We start from the raw sequence: 16,140 nt of genomic DNA, 5'->3' as shown, positions 1-16,140 counted from the left end.
TTTCCAAAACTGGTTCCTCCAGGACTTCGTACCAGCAGTACGCAAATTTTCGCCGAAATGTCTATTCCTCCTAAAGCTGTGTTGTTACTGGATAATTGCTCAGCACATCATATTAATGATGAGCTTAAAAGCGATGATGGTTTGATAACCGTTTTTTATGCCTCCAAATGTGACTGCAGTGATTCAACCCATGGACCAGAACGTAATTCAGAACTGTAAACTAAAATATCGTCAAAATCTTTTGCTACATGTCATGGCTCGCGAAATCGATATCGGTCAAAACTTGAAGAACATAACGTTGAGGGATTTATGTTTCTGGATTCACGATGATTGGATTGAAATAAAGCGTACAGTAATCCAGTAGTCATGGAAGAAAATTGTAATTATTTTAAATAACAAACTCGTTCACGAAGATGCTGTTCCCTTGATCGTTTTGATTGATGTTAACAACCGCGATGAAATTATTTTGCCGGAGGACCCTGAGGAGAGATATGTAAATAAAGCTTTACGGATAAAGAAATTCTGAACATGACGCTGGATGATCAGTCAGCATTAAACGAGCCCCTCGAATTTCAAGAAACATAATTGATGTTGAAGCTGTACGTATGTTGGACAACATAGTTGATTGGGCTGATGCTTCAGATCTCTCTTTAGATGATGTCATCTACTTGCAACGTATCAGAGAGATTGCTTTGAAGAAAGCTCAAACAAATAAAACACAGCTTTAAGATTACTTTGAATATGTTCTTTTATACCATTATATTTTGTTATAATTGTATTCAACAACTTTGATTTAGTTTAAAATTTTAATACCAAAAAACCTGTATAAAACTAGACTTTTTTGTATGAAAATCTTGATACGTCCCTGATCAATCATCTTCACTTTCAATATCGATGTAATCATTCATCAGTATTGTCCTTTCAGAATGATTTCAACTCTAAGATGTTCAACGGAAATGAAAAAAGGCGATTTTTAGTATTTTTGCGTTGAATAAAAAATGATGACAAAACCGGGTGAAAAAATGAGACAAAATCGGGGGTAGACAAAATCAGGGGCAGACAAAATCGGTGTGTGACAAAATCGGGTTTTCACTGTATTGAAAATATAAGAGTTTTCAAATTAAATCTCAGATATTGGATTATCAAACATCGTTTACTTGTGATTTTAGAATAAATTGTAATTTTTGTAATTTTTGTTATTATTCTCTTTTTTTGTAATTTGTGTCATTTTTATCATTTTTGTCATATTTGTCATATTTGTCATTTTTGTCATTTTTGTCATTTTTGTCATTTTTGTCATTTTTGTCATTTTTGTCATTTTTGTCATTTTTGTCATTTTTGTCATTTTTGTCATTTTTGTCATTTTTGTCATTTTTGTCATTTTTGTCATTTTTGTCATTTTTGTCATTTTTGTCATTTTTGTCATTTTTGTCATTTTTGTCATTTTTGTCATTTTTGTCATTTTTGTCATTTTTGTCATTTTTGTCATTTTTGTCATTATTGTTTTCATTTAAATAATTTTGATCACTTTTACTCTATAGTATCACAAATTTTTCATTAAATTTTGCTAGCCAAATTAAAAGCTTGTTTGGTGTATTCCTCTCTTGAATAGCTCAGCCCCTTGTGTGCTTTATTGCAGTACAACCATAAAATTTGGCTCAATCGTTTAACCACCTATGCAAAACAACCGAGGCTGGAGGAAGACGACTAAAAACCCAAGCATCAGGCAATACATTTCACCCAGTATAAGTACAGTAGGTATCCACAGATAGGATGGTACAGGGATAACTGATTTGCACGTGTCGTCCTGTCTGCTGCAATGTCTGTGCCAGTCCAGGTGTTACAGAATCGCGGATCTCCTCTACCTTTTGGAGGTAAAGAAACGACAACAACGAGACGTGAACGCGCTCATCTTGACGTGTTCAGTTCAGCTTTGCAAGCGAGCTATGTGTTTCCTGGCTGTGTGTTGCTGATGCTGATGGTGCATCGTGAAAGATGACGACGAGCGACGGTGAAATATGTTGAATGGTTTAATCCAGCTAAAGCGTTATCTTCACTCTACCAGACGTTGCTAGCATAAATCCTACATACGAAAGCAGAAGATAGATAAAGCGTTTAAAGAAAGCAAGTGGAAGGAAAAGCGAGACAAGTTTTTTATAGATATAGATATAGATATACAGGATATTCATATATTTACTTTGAGCCACTTCTTTTCGCTATACTACCGGTTCAGATGGCGAAATTATGGCGGCCGCATTAGTGTGTTTAGTAGGTATGAAAGATCAGAATGACGTCACGTGGTTGGTTGGTGGGCGTTTTGGGGGAAAGAACATTGTGTGGGTGTGCAGATATTTTTTTTTGATTGTTGATTCCATTCCCATTCGTGGAACGCCAAGGATCATGAAGGGTTTTTTTTCCCATCAACAATGGTGCACACATACAAACAGGTAAGATTACACCGATAAATGTTCCCCGCCCCAGTAACATCGATAAAAAAGTACGGTACACACATTGTAGGTTAAGATAAGTCGGTGAACACAACATGTGCCAGGAATACACACGGGAATAAAACACAGTTTAGTAGTTCAGGTTAGCGTAGGTTAGTCCAGGTGCACACACACACACAGACAAATACAGGTGAGTTACACAGATTAGTGTTTAGTCAAGAGTGCGGGAGGAAGAGAGAAAAGAGAAAAAGAGAGAAGAAAAAGAATGGAGAGAGAGAGAAAAAAATAAAAGATAGATTTTTTTTACGACACTTTAGGGTTTGGTGCTTTATTAGGGGTAGAATAAACTCCCGGTTTGTGTTTTTTTTTCATTCTGCTGTGAAAAGACTGTGCTGTTGGTTGATGTCACTGAAGAAGAGGATGATAGGATTATAACATGTTAAATAAGGGTCTTCTGGAGTTGCAAGATTGCTGATTGCTGGATGGATACAAAATGGTTTGTTTGTTTTTACAGGATGCAGTAGCGTTACTCTTCAGTTGAAATTTGGTAACAAATTGTTTGTAGTTTATATTGAAAAAATTATATAAATATTTTCAATATATTCGAAGATCTAGAATTTCTAGATTTTTAGTTTTCTACTATTTTTTTTTGTTTAAAAATTAAGTTTTATTTGCCAATTTATCTCACAAAATTTGTCTCTACTTATTTATCACTCATCAACATCTAGATGGAAATTTAGTTCAGCTATATCGATTTTACTGTTACATTTATCAACGAAGCAGATATATTTACAAACAATTTCAAAATTTCCATTCTACGCCTTTCGTTTAATCCTGCTAAAACTGGTCTAAACAGGTCTTCGAAATCGAGCCGCCTCCATCCTCTCAAGATGACTGCTATTCTCTGCTGAAGAACCGTCCAAGCCGGTCCGACTCGAGTACATGTGTATTAACAAAAATTCAAGTTATTAGAAATTAACTGTTTATTTGATTACGTCTTGGAACGTGCGGGAGCGAATCAATATAATAGAACAGAGCAGAGTTTTTAAACATTAATAACCAAATACGAGATACCTCGTTTTTGTGCTTTCCACGTGAATGTTACATTTAGATAAGTTAAGGTGGCCGCACAATAGCCCGTCGGACGTCGCGTCGCGTCAGCGTCGCGTTGACATTTCATTTTGGGGATACCGTGTTCTTTTTGAGCCATCACAATGGTGCGTTGCGTCAGTGACAGCATTGTACTAAAACGCAAAACTTGTTCTAAACAGCAGCGTTCTCCAGCGTCGACGTTTTTGTTTTGAAATAAATCAAAATTCCAGCGCGTCAGCAGGGTTGAATACTCCTTTTTTATCCTTTTTGGTTTGAGTTTCGACACAAATATAATCAAAAACATGATTATCGTCATTTTTCTGTGTGTGTGGCACCCCGAGTTTGGTCTCAAAAATTCTGGAAAGCTTTGTCATAGTGAACCTACATATAAATATGAATATTATATGAAGGTTCACTACTTTGTCAGTGAACGCTGTATTGTGCTGCAAATAAATTGCAGTGCGTCGCGTCAGCGTTTTAGTACTCAACGACAGCGTTGACAGCTGACGCGATGCGACGTCCGACGTGCTATTGTGCGGGCGCCTTTACTCTTAAAGTTGTGCATAGTCAGGTTACATATCTTCAGTTGTGAAGACTTTTGTTGAAGAGTAAAAATACCAGAGGCGGAGATAAAATGAAGCTCGATATTGAAAGCTATCTATTGGAGTTTTTATATTTTGGATTTTATTTTCTATCCTGAACGCGGTCTTGTATCAGACATTAAGAGCATCGGCAACGGTAAGTGCTTTCTCAGGTGTTATCCCGGGACACATTCTAGGTCTTACTGTAGCTTTCGCAACTCATTTGTGTACTGGTATGTGCAAAACTGGTTTCCATGTTTGCCACTGGTGACGCACCGATAGGTGTTGTTGTTGATGTTTGTTGCTATTTTCTTTTGTAAATTTCCTCTAGACACTTAAGCACCTGTCAAATCAGGAGCTGATCAGTATTCAAATTTGACTCTTGGCTCGCTTTTTAAACACCCAGGAACAAGATAATACCTGGTTTAAAACCTTGAGGTGCGCCGTCAAAGTGCCAAAATAGGGTGTTATTATAGCTTTGACACCTGACCGCTGCTGATACTCTAGAAGAACGCACTCTTTTGTAATGGTTCCAAAGCATCGAAGGCTCAGAGTCAGTAGTATAAGTGTATAAAAACAGTGTAAAAACTACTTCGACAAATATTCAACCTGAAATTCGATCCACTGAAAAAAAATGAAAGAATTTGAAATTTGTTTGGCAATATTAACTTTATAGTTATTTTTATTGCATTTACATATTTTGTTTACCCCTATGACACAGGGGGCTTTTTCGAGCCACTTTCTACCCACATTTTGTTTGGTATATTTTCCAGAATCGTACCAAGATCCAAAGAATAAGCGACAGTAAATTCAAAATAATTATAATTATTTCGACCTTATTATAAGAAAAAATTAGTTAAATAACTATTTAACTGAACACTTTCAACCTTTTTTTTTCATATAGGCAAAATGAAAGCAGCAATGCGCAGCTCAGTAGACCCCAACCATAATGAAATTAACAATTATTCATCTCTTAAGGTTCCAAAATTTTTGCAAACAATAGAGTAAATAGATTATGCGAAAATTGAAGAGGTTGTTTGAAAGGCACAACAATTTTCTAGTGGATGAGCTCAAATCTTTCAGTCAAAAGGTCTTGCTCTCTGGAGCCACCGTCATTTTTTTTGGCTTTTTAGTAAGCTACCCCTAATTCAATCGTTTCACACACAGCTCATTATCAAATCGTTGATTATAATGACCTGTACATCAAGTCTAATGTTTTGAATTCGACTTGGTACATCATCATAACTGATAATGATCACATTTTCAAATGATCACATTTTCAAAGGTGATGGGAAGTATTACAGAAACATGATATACCAAAGGAAGAAAGCACATAAGCCGCCGTAAATATCATAATTTTTTTGAAAAATATGAAATGGCTCACCGGCAGGATTTAATACCTCATGCTTCTTAAATACTTCCGATCACCTTCGAAAATGTGATCATTTTCAGTAACAAAGATGTACCCAGACGAATTCAAAACATTAGCAACACCTCCCTGTGTAACTGGTTTGCTCGGAACCTTGAGCAGCAATCGACCATGTGCTTGGGCGGCTAAAATCCATAGTCGATGGGTGGATGATAGAGACCTGTAAAGATGCTCATTAGACCGATTGTTCTCTACGGCCACGAGACATGGATATTGCTCGAGAAAGAACTGCGTACACTCGGAGTATTCGAGCGACGAGTGTTAAGAAACCAGAACGGAGTGTGGAGACGAAGTCGAGCTCGCGCGACTCTACGACCAACCCAGAAGGTCCAGAAAGTAGTTAAGGCTGGTAGGATACGCTGCACAGGACATTTTGGAGAATTCCGGACGATTGTCCTGCAATACAGGTAGGCCTACAAATCCGGTAGGAACGATAGTTGATAGTTTGTGATAGCTTGTAAGCAAGAAGAACGTACTAAAAGTTCAATGATAGGTTGTGGAAAATTCATAAAAGAATTTGAAATAAACTGTTCGACCTTTATCTATGAGCTTAAACTTGAACTTGAACTTGTAATCAACTTCGGTCCACCTACGGCCCCTCCTGGCCAATGCGCAATGGCATAATGGTTGCACTCTGTGATTGGTTCAACGTTGGTAAATGAACCAAACGAAAGATTTCTAAGAGCAAGCAATACAATTTTATTGTACAACTTTGAAGATCTCCTACTTTAAAATATACCAATAACGACGCCTGTCAAGTTCGTGTAGTCTAAGGTTGCCAGAATTTTTTAAAAACGTTTCCGGGCTGGACAATTCTGTGCAATTTTATAAAAAAAACCTAGCAAATTCCGGGCATTTGATTTCAAAATTGACGACAAAAATCCGGGCAATATTCGGGCAAATTTTGTCAAAATTTAAAAATAACTCAACAAAAATCAAGAAAAAAAAATGAAAAAAATGTTTTTATCAAACTCTTTGACAGATTTCAAATCGTTTTTAAGGCTACCATTATTTTTATAAAACTTGCTCGAAAAATTTTGTTTTGGAGACAAAATTAAGAAAAAATTACAACACAATTTGTTTTTTTTTGTTTGATTTGAAATCCGGACAACCGGGCGGGGCCGTACTGTTCCCAAATTTTTTATTAATTATCCGGGCAAACCCGGATAAAACCGGGCAACCTGCAACCTTAGTGTAGTCACTATAAGAAGGGGAGTGTAGCATATGTTGTTTTACGGAGACCAAGCCTTCCTTCTACAAATCTCACGTTGATTTTTATGTGGTAAGGGTGATGTGACTTGGAAATAACTTTAGCAAATGATGTGACCACTTGAAAACAATTCTCAAAATCTCCTGAATGTCTTTGTTATTGGAACTTCTGATTAGTTAAAGAGGCCTAAGAAGGTTAAAAGTCATCTTGTTGTCAACTAGTTGATTGGTTAAACGGACAGCGAGACTCATAAACTTGAACCTGTTCTGACCAAAAACTTCACTCAGCATTTATTTTTCAATATGTTTTAAATATGCAAGCTATTTAAGAATGTCTGTTTGAAAGGATTCATCAAACCTTGAAAGTATAAACAAAAAAAACTATCATACGATCAAAACAAAACATAAATTTACATTACGATAAAAGTGATCAACCATTCGAATCTGTCCATTTGAAAACAATTCCCAAATCTCAAGTTTTTAACCAATTTCGCTGATACAACATATGATTTTTGAGTTATTGCAGTTTTATAAATCAATTTTCCTAAGTCTTCTGTATGTTAATGGTCAGTTTCAATCTGATTTCAAATATTGATAATCGATTTTTGATATTATTTATAAGATCAGATTAATAACACAATTGTAGTGTTCCGCTATATCTTATTAATGATAGTTTTTGGCTCAGAACTCTTCTGTTTCCATTCCTCCAAATGTAACGTTTATAGCGAGAGTATACAGAGATAGGAACAGTTGTACTTAGGAGAACAGCCGAGAACGACGTATGTTTTCTCCGTGATGGTCCAAGTTCGATACTTCGATAATAAATTGCAATACTTTTCATAGATTTTTTCAAAAAGAAAAAAAGTAAAACAAATTTAGTGTTTATCAATGGAAATATAGTAGTATTTCGCTAACAGCGTTTTGATTGCTTTTAAACAAAAAAAATCATTCACATTCACACTTATTCAGAATTTATATCGTGTTATCTTTTGCCAACAGAAAAAATATTTTTCAAAGTTAAGTTTGACCATTCATGCACCCATTGGACACACATTGGAACATATTCAAAATAAGACAAAGAACAAATAAGAAAATAATACAAAGTTTCTATTATAATAAAAAATAACAAAATCTAATACTTAGCTTTGATCCTCAAAGTGTTTGACCTCCTTGGACTTGATTTTTTTTTCCAAAATACAGAATTCCTATTTTCCGTGTCCTTCCAAACGCCGAGAAGCAGCTCTTGCAGTTGCAAATGGCACTTGTAACCATCCCTCTTGACATCCTCAAACATGTTCTTCAATGCGTTTCCAATTTTCAGCTTTCATCGTACTGCCAGCTTGACTTGCTTAATCCGAAGCTTTGTCTCCATCTTCACAATTTCAAAGTCGCTCAACTCAAAATTTCAAAAAGGAAAACAATCTTATGCCGTTTTCGTTTTTCTCCACTAGCGCGGGGCAAAACTTTTTCTGATAAAAAAACAGAATCGTTACCCGGGACGATGAAAATATATGGTTGCTATATTCACCCTTATGTGTACACCCAACACTGACAACTTCTACGGGGTGCAACCGCCTGCTTGAGGTTCAAATCTCGGGCAAAACTAGTGGACTTCTGAATTAATCAACGAACACAATAAGGCAAGTTAGGGCAAAACTCGAGGATAACTAGATTTTTTTTATAATTCGTTTATTTGAAACGGCTCATACCGAAGGTTTTAAGGAGCCAAACTCAGTTTTTTTTTGTATTTACAATTCATTGTTAAGAACTAGAAAAGATAAAGGGAAAAATAGTAATAACTAGGTTGCAACTGCCAATAAACGAAAACACTATTAATTTTCAATGCTACTGCAAAACACGTAATATCTCAACCGATGACTACTTCGATCTCTTTTCGACCTTTATCTTTTGATTGTTCCAGACATGGTTGTCCATTTCTCCCCGAGCTGCTTGAAAAATGCAACTCAGTGAACTTTTCGTTCTGAAACACTTGCCCTGCTCTGTTAAGACGCCGGGCGTACACCCAATCAAAGAGCAGAGAACGCTTCGCCAGGGTGAGAGCAAGAGAAAAAAATCGTCACATTAGTGTAGAGGAGCAGCGCTAATGCAACTCAGTAGCAACGATGCCACATTTTGATCGGTATTATCAGTGTATCTCTTTCTGTTATATTGAGACTTTTATGGGTGAGAATAAGATATACTGATAATACCGATCAAAATGTGGCATCGTTGCTCAGTAGGCTTGGTTCTTTCCCAACAAGAAAAGGAAGAAGAAGAAGCAATATCGCTTCGTGCTGTTTGTTTGCCTACTGTGGTAGGAAGAGAAGGAAAAAAATGCACTTCAGTTGTGTGTTTCGGGATTTCTCCTGCTCACACAGTAGTGTTGCTATTGGGGCACCGGTTTTGCTCGGCACTTGGCTTCGGTTGTACTCGGAAACGAGTGTAGAGCATTTCGGAATGAAGTGTGGTGCTCTACAAATCGTAGAAGATAATGGTGCGATTTACACAGCGCACTGTCGGATTTGAGAAGTGCGGACCCACCATGGTTCCAGAAATTATAAGAGCAAGTTCACTGGTGTTGGGAAAAAGTGGTAGAAATTTTGACACTTGTAGCACAATTTTGCATCACAGCATGCGAAAATAGAACACGTGTTGTTGAAAATCTTGAAAGCCGCAGATCTTGAAAATGTTTTTGCATGGTAAAGTTTTCAAAATGTGCTACGCCTTCCTAATGTTTACGGTCATTTTGAATCGATTTTTTTTTCTGAATTCTACTGGCTGCGTCCTTTTGTTTACACATTTCTGTACGTTATTACATCGAGAAAAACATTTTGGTTGTGATTTCTTTTAAAAATGCGTGGTCTTACTCCGGAGAAGAGAAAATGTATCGTGCACAAGTCAAAATTGACCAAAGAAGAGGATGCTCCGGACAGCTAAAAAAACCTAGAGGAACGAAAATCAAGCCGCTTCTGTCAAACTAAGAGCCCGGAAACTGTATGATTCAATATTTTGCAAAAGTTCTGGGAGCATTATCATGATCAATGAAACGTATGTGAAAATGGACTAAAATGATACCCTTCCTGGGCCATTATACTTCATTGTACGCAAGGACAAGGATATCCCCGAAACGGAGAAAGCCATTTCCAAAAAAAAATTGACAAGAAGGTGATGGGGTGGCAGGTAATTTGCCAGTGCGGCAAAATATCTAGCCCGTACGTCACATCGGAAACAATGAACACAAAAAATGACTTTTGGTTTCCATTTGGTCGATTCCTGAGTTAGCGCAACGCGTTTCAATTTTGTATGGAAATTTATATGGTAGAAGAAATTTTTGCACATTAAATAATGCAGAAAATTCAAACAAGCTTTAAATGAAGTCGGTCTTTGATTTTTGGTTTTGATTAATCTGAAGCTTCATTTTTTCCTAGCATGACAAGCAGCTGAGAATTTCATGAAAAAAAGTTTTATCCATTTCAAAATAAAAAATCTCAATCCAATGAAAGTATTTAAAAATGGGAGACTTTGCTTGCTAGAGCTGTTAATAATTGCATGAAAATTTTTTGCAAAGGTTATTTAATTCAATAAATACTCTGGCTACACAGCTTTCAAATATGCAAACAAAAACGCAAAAACTAAAAAAAAAAAGAATTTTGAAAAAAAAAATTGTAAAACATCGAATAACTTTTCTGAGATACAAGTTAGGTTTGTGCTTTGTTCACATTAATTGTAATGCTAAAAAACAAGCAATATTTTCCATCCAAAGTCGTTTTTTTTTAACTTTCAGTACATCTCTGGCGATTTATGAATGAAAAATTTTGTTTTCCCATACAAATTTTCATACAAAGTTAAAACTCGTTGCAACAATTCAGGACTGAATGGTCAAGCAGCATGATGAACCCGTCATATTTTGGCCCAAATTGGCAGCATGTCATTACGCCAAAGACACACTAGGGTAGTGCAATAGCCAAAACGTCTGTTTTGTGCCAAAAATCATGAATCCGCCAAATAGCCCCGCTGCACGACCAATCGAGATTTTTTGGATTTGACCACAGAAAAGCTACGAAAATACATAAAACAAGCTGATGACATCGGAAAATTCAAAAACGATTGGCCAAAAGTGGTGAAAATGCAACTATACCGAAACACGTGAGTCGTGTTAGAGGAAAAGTGCGAAGTCTGGCATATGATTAAAGATTTAAATCAAATAAGAGTACAGTGTTGGGTAGGACACAAATAATGATACAAAGTGTCAAATAAAATAAATAAAATGAGATGTGGCCACTCGAGATGTGGCCAAGAAGGTCAGCTTTCCAAACGAATAAGTTGACAAGTTATTCAATCATTCCTCAGTTTTTGATCAAATGAACAAGGTAGACTGCCCCCAAAAAAGTTGATACTATGTTTTGGTAGTTTCTAGCATCGTGCTATCACGCGAAAACTGTGATTCGGTGATATGCCAAAGATGTAGTTTTATAGTCAAAAGAAAAAAAAATCTTCCAAGTCTGTCAAAACTACATTCAAAAGAAAAATGCTGGGGCCTGTTCTACAACTCCAGAAAAAAGGAATATTCTCTAAAGTGGCTCAAAATAGTATCAAAGATGTCACCAGGTGGCTCCAAAGATCTTTAGATTTAAGAAAAGTAATTCATCGACTCGAAAACAGAGCTCAACTTAGACTAGTTGAGGTCGCGTTGACTCATTCTGACTTGTTTGCTGTGGTGAAAATGGTTCAAGTCCCATATGTGAGCGAGTTGTATCTTTCTCGCTTCTCATGATCCTCTGAAATTTTTCAACATTGTTAAAATTTTAGATTTTTTTTAAATTCTAGGATTTTTGTCATGCTTTCTGAAATTGAAAATTTTATAATCAATGTTTTTAAATGATTTTAAGCAACAGCTAGAAGATGCTTGGAAGTAACATTTACCTTAGTTTCCATAGCCTCATTTGGATAATGGATAATGGATAAGCACATTCACCAACAACTGGGCTAGTGCAAAGTCTGCACCGAACTGTTATTAACAAAGTTCAACGGTTTAATGTCACGCTACTGCATCCGCATCCCTAATCAGGCTAATCCATCAATTATCCGAGAAGTGAAAGTGTCACGTAGATGTGCTATGTAACAGCAGACAGCTCCCTCCCGAAAGAAGAACTGGGGGGACCACTACTTTATGGAAATAGTTAGTTTTTTCTCCGGGGCATAAATCGTTCAACATGGGTGTTGAAAAAACAACGAGAGAGATAGATGTGGGGGTGGATGTGGGTGGTGTCATAAGGAGCTTTGAGAGTATACCAAAAGTGTAAAAAGAAGTAAAAAAAAACTCCAAGGGTATATGTACCTGTCCACCGGGTGCCGGAGCCCCCACGGTGTTGGCAATCGCGTACAGCACGTCCAGATAGAGATGCTCCTTCTGTTCCGAGCGCTCGATGTCGTCCTCCAGCAGCCGGTCGACGTCGTTTTCCGGCAAAATTTCCGCCCGCGTTTCCACTGCCCTCACGGCGGACATCCGGCGGTTCTCGTTCTTCCACGATAGGGCAGTGAAACTTTCGAAGTACGATCCGTCGTTCTCTTGGACACTTTTGGGATTGATTGGATCGTTGATGGTGTGGTGCCATGGCAGAGACAGAAAAAAAGAGAGCAAGCAAAACGAGAAATGTAGTCTGGAATTTGCCGGTCCGGGGTTTTGATAGAATGTGTACGTTTCGTTCAGTTACATATGATAAGCACACTAATTTGGTAGTGAAATACCATGTTACCAGAATGTTACACATTTTCATACACAATTGGCTGAAATTGACACGAAAAAAATCTACACCGAACATCAAGGGCTACCTACAATATGTATGTTTGCTCAAATGCTACATGGTGATGAAAAATTATTTCCCATTACAATCATAAAACTTAAATTGGACATCCATTTCAACATCAAATTTAATAATTTTCCGCTTCCAGTTCACACCACACTCGAAAAAACCCCACCCCTCTCAAAAGCTCAAAACGCCGAACGATTTCCCCAGTTTTTGCCACGATAGAGCACCAGTTTAATATTAAAAATAACAAAAAAACAAATCCACAAGTATTTTCCACTCCGGTCGGTCGACAGCGCTGATGGAAATAAGAATTTATTACACAACCTCGGTCCTCCTCTTGAAGCAACGAGCTGTGAACCATTTAGCATTGCAAATATGGCACGATCGTTGTTGGTTTGGAATCGCCTTAATATTTACAACTGCAATTAAATTTTATCCCCGTTTTGAAACAAATGAATTTTCTGGTGCATTTCACTCAGAGAGATGCTTTGTCAATTCGGACATCGATTTCTGATCTGATGTGTGTCTGGTAAAAGTTTTTATTACATATTCCAGCTCCATGGTCGATCCGTTTGTAAGTTTTGTCGATAGCTGTCCGTACGGGTCCTCCTGTTGATTTAATTTCCCTTCGAAATGGGTCCAAAATTCGTTCGTTTAGGTTAACGGAAGCATGAGTTGATTGGCAAATTTCATTCATTCTACACTGGTGCTTTTCAATGGAGTGGCACGAAAAAAATCATAGCTGGAGGGGAGTGGATTCTTCATTTATCTTTACATTTCAGTTGACTTTAACGTGATCTTAAATCCATTAACAGGAGTTTACATTTTCTCACGAAAAATATTTCAAATAAATATTTTGAGGTTTTTTTTCAAGGTGATAGAAAATTATAGAAAAAACATGAGGGAAAAGGAAAAGGGACAACAGAGACCGTCTATATCATGAATTTCTCAAAAAGATATAACGGTTCACCGACAGGACCTTTTCCATTTTCAAGAAATTCATAGATAATATTTACGGCTTATGTTCTAATATTTCTATGACCCTCATTTTTCTCTGAAATTTTCCATCACCTTGAACATTTTATAATTTTTAGGTGCAAAATGTACCACGACAAAATCATAACATTTGACTTTGAGGTTATTCTTGAAAAATATTTTCTTAGCAAAACACCATCAGAATGTTTAAGTAAAATATTTTTACTGTTAGTGGAGTGGAGTGTTGTTCCCGTAATGGCAACAAGATCGAAAATCTTCGGTGAATTTAAACAAGTTTAGTTTAAATACAATCGGAAAATTAATCCTGCAATTGATTACAGTTTTTTTCAATAATCCGTCCGTTTTTTACTTATTTTCTAGGTTTGCAATCAACTTACGTTTAGTGTTTGGAATCTCTGTGTAACGATAAACTCAACGTTTTGGGATGAATAAATCCACTTGGTTTAAAATCTCTGAGAAAAAAGGAATGAAAAATTAACTCAACGTAGCACCTGTCTTAAAAGTTATTCTACATTCTATGTTGCATATTCTCATATAAGCAGTTATCACCTTTCGAGTCCGAGTCACACGTTATAAAGTACTATCGTGAGAAAGGTTGCCGAAAAAAAACTGTGTTTTGGCGAAAAAAAAATCTGAAAAATTTGGTATTTTTTCATTTAACTTGAGCAAAATCAATTAATCATACTAATCTCATCATATTTTTTCGATATAATCTTAGAAATCTTAAATTTATAATGACATTATAATTTAAAATTTTGGAAATACGCACAAAGTTTAAAAAATCTTTGAAATCTGTGAATATTCACAAAGTTCTGTGTTTTGTGACGCAGATTCTGTGATGAAAATTACATCGAAATTCGGTGAATTTCCAAATTTTTCTGTGATTCGTAAACCTTGATCGTGCGTCTTTCCGTCCTTAGGTGATGTGGCTTTGAATAAAGGACAATTATCAATCTTGTTTTGGTTTTAGGTATACACTTTAGTAAGTTGAGAGCGAATCAAATGTTTTAAGTTGATTCTAGTTCTACTTGTTATACACGTGGTGTAACAGATAAAATTCTGTATGTTGATAATTCGAAATGATTTTTGTTTACATTCTCCTGCCTACCTAATCCAATCTCTTTTATTCATAGGTTTACTAAGGTCGTCAGAATTTTCCCACGGGTCTCCGGTCCGGATAAATCCAGACTATTTGATCTGAAAATCTGGTAAATCCGGCCAGATTTGGTCAAGTATGGAATTATGAAGCAAAAACCGAGAAGGAAAACACTTGAAACATTTTTCCATCAAAACTTATCAACAGACTTTATATAATATTTTCGAGATTTCAGAAAACCGTTCTTGATTATTTTGAAAGAACTTGAAAAGAAAGAAAGAACATAAACAAATAGGAACTCAATTTGAACTTTTCATCGAAATACGGGCAACTGGACCGGGCCGGGCTTTTCACAAATTATGTGTCAAATATCCGGGCAAGTCCGGGTAAAACAGGACAATCCGACAAGCTTAGTTTAAACTAGTGCAAGTTCCTCCTGATGGGGGCCGATTGAAATTAGAGGCGTACTAGCACATTGCGTAAACCGTGTCAATTTGACAAACTGAAATCGCAATATCTCTCTTGGTTATCAACAGATTTTTACAAAATTCATAGTTTTTGAAAACTCGTAATGTACCCAAATGTGATTTTTAGAAAATGTTCAGCTACAACATTTCATTTTTAGGTTAATCAAAGTTTAAGAAAAAAAAACGAAAAAACACGCTTGGAAAAATGATTATGGATTAGCATTTAGTAGCTGGTCGATAATTATTTTTCCAAGCATGTAGTGCACAAAAAATTTACTTTAATGCCATAGAAAGCTGAAGTTTGAAGCTCTTTGTTGCGCATGTTCATATTTACTTAAAATCCAGTACAAAGTTGACTCTAATCCTGATCCAAATCCTGATCCTTATCCTGGCCCTAATACTGATTCGAATTCTAATCCCAATCCTGTTAGAAATCCCAATTCTAATCCCAATCCTATTCTTGATCCTAATCCTGATCCTAATCCTGATCCTTATCCTGATTCTTATCCTGATCCTAATCCTGATTCTATTCCTGATCCTTATCTTGATCCTAATCCTGATCCTAATCCTGATCCTATTCCTGATCCTGATCCTGATCCTTATCCTGATCCTTATCCTGATCCTAATCCTGATCCAAATCCTGATCCTAATCCTGATCCTAATCCTGATCCTAATCCTGATCCTAATCCTGATCCTAATCCTGATCCTAATCCTGATCCTAATCCTGATCCTAATCCTGATCCTAATCCTATGTGTTCCTGATTTATTCCTTGAAGAAGGCCAAAATGTTTGCTTCCTAGCGACTAAAACGCCAATTCGAAAACAAAGAACCAAACAATATCAGTCGTTTAAAATTACCAAAATCATCTTAATCATAATCCCTTCTTTTTTAATACTGACAATTACCCTGAATCAAATCCACATCGTAATCCTGATCAAAATTCAGATCCTAATTCTGATCGTAATCTGGATCCACATCCTGATCCTAATCCTGATCCTCTATTAGTTATTCT

The 16,140-nt window shown here is 36.3% G+C and overlaps 1 protein-coding gene across 5 annotated transcripts in view; it reads right to left on the bottom strand.

Annotated features, from left to right (window-relative positions):
* The window catches only part of LOC129758123 (BAI1-associated protein 3), a 409,115-nt gene that overhangs the window by 230,890 nt on the left and 162,085 nt on the right, over positions 1–16,140 (bottom strand). For 4 of the 5 annotated variants that reach the window (XM_055755572.1, XM_055755576.1, XM_055755574.1 and 1 more), the window contains 2 exons: positions 12,097–12,334; positions 2,198–2,221 (listed from right to left, as the gene is read on the bottom strand). In XM_055755572.1, coding sequence (XP_055611547.1) covers positions 2,198–2,221; positions 12,097–12,334 — 262 coding nt within the window. The remainder of the gene's footprint in view (positions 1–2,197; positions 2,222–12,096; positions 12,335–16,140) is intronic. The other variant, XM_055755575.1, reaches the window with a different exon arrangement.

Source organism: Uranotaenia lowii, chromosome 3 (assembly GCF_029784155.1).
Source record: "Uranotaenia lowii strain MFRU-FL chromosome 3, ASM2978415v1, whole genome shotgun sequence".
Taxonomy (NCBI): Eukaryota; Metazoa; Arthropoda; class Insecta; order Diptera; family Culicidae; genus Uranotaenia; species Uranotaenia lowii.
This window is presented reverse-complemented; position numbering and strand designations above follow the sequence as displayed.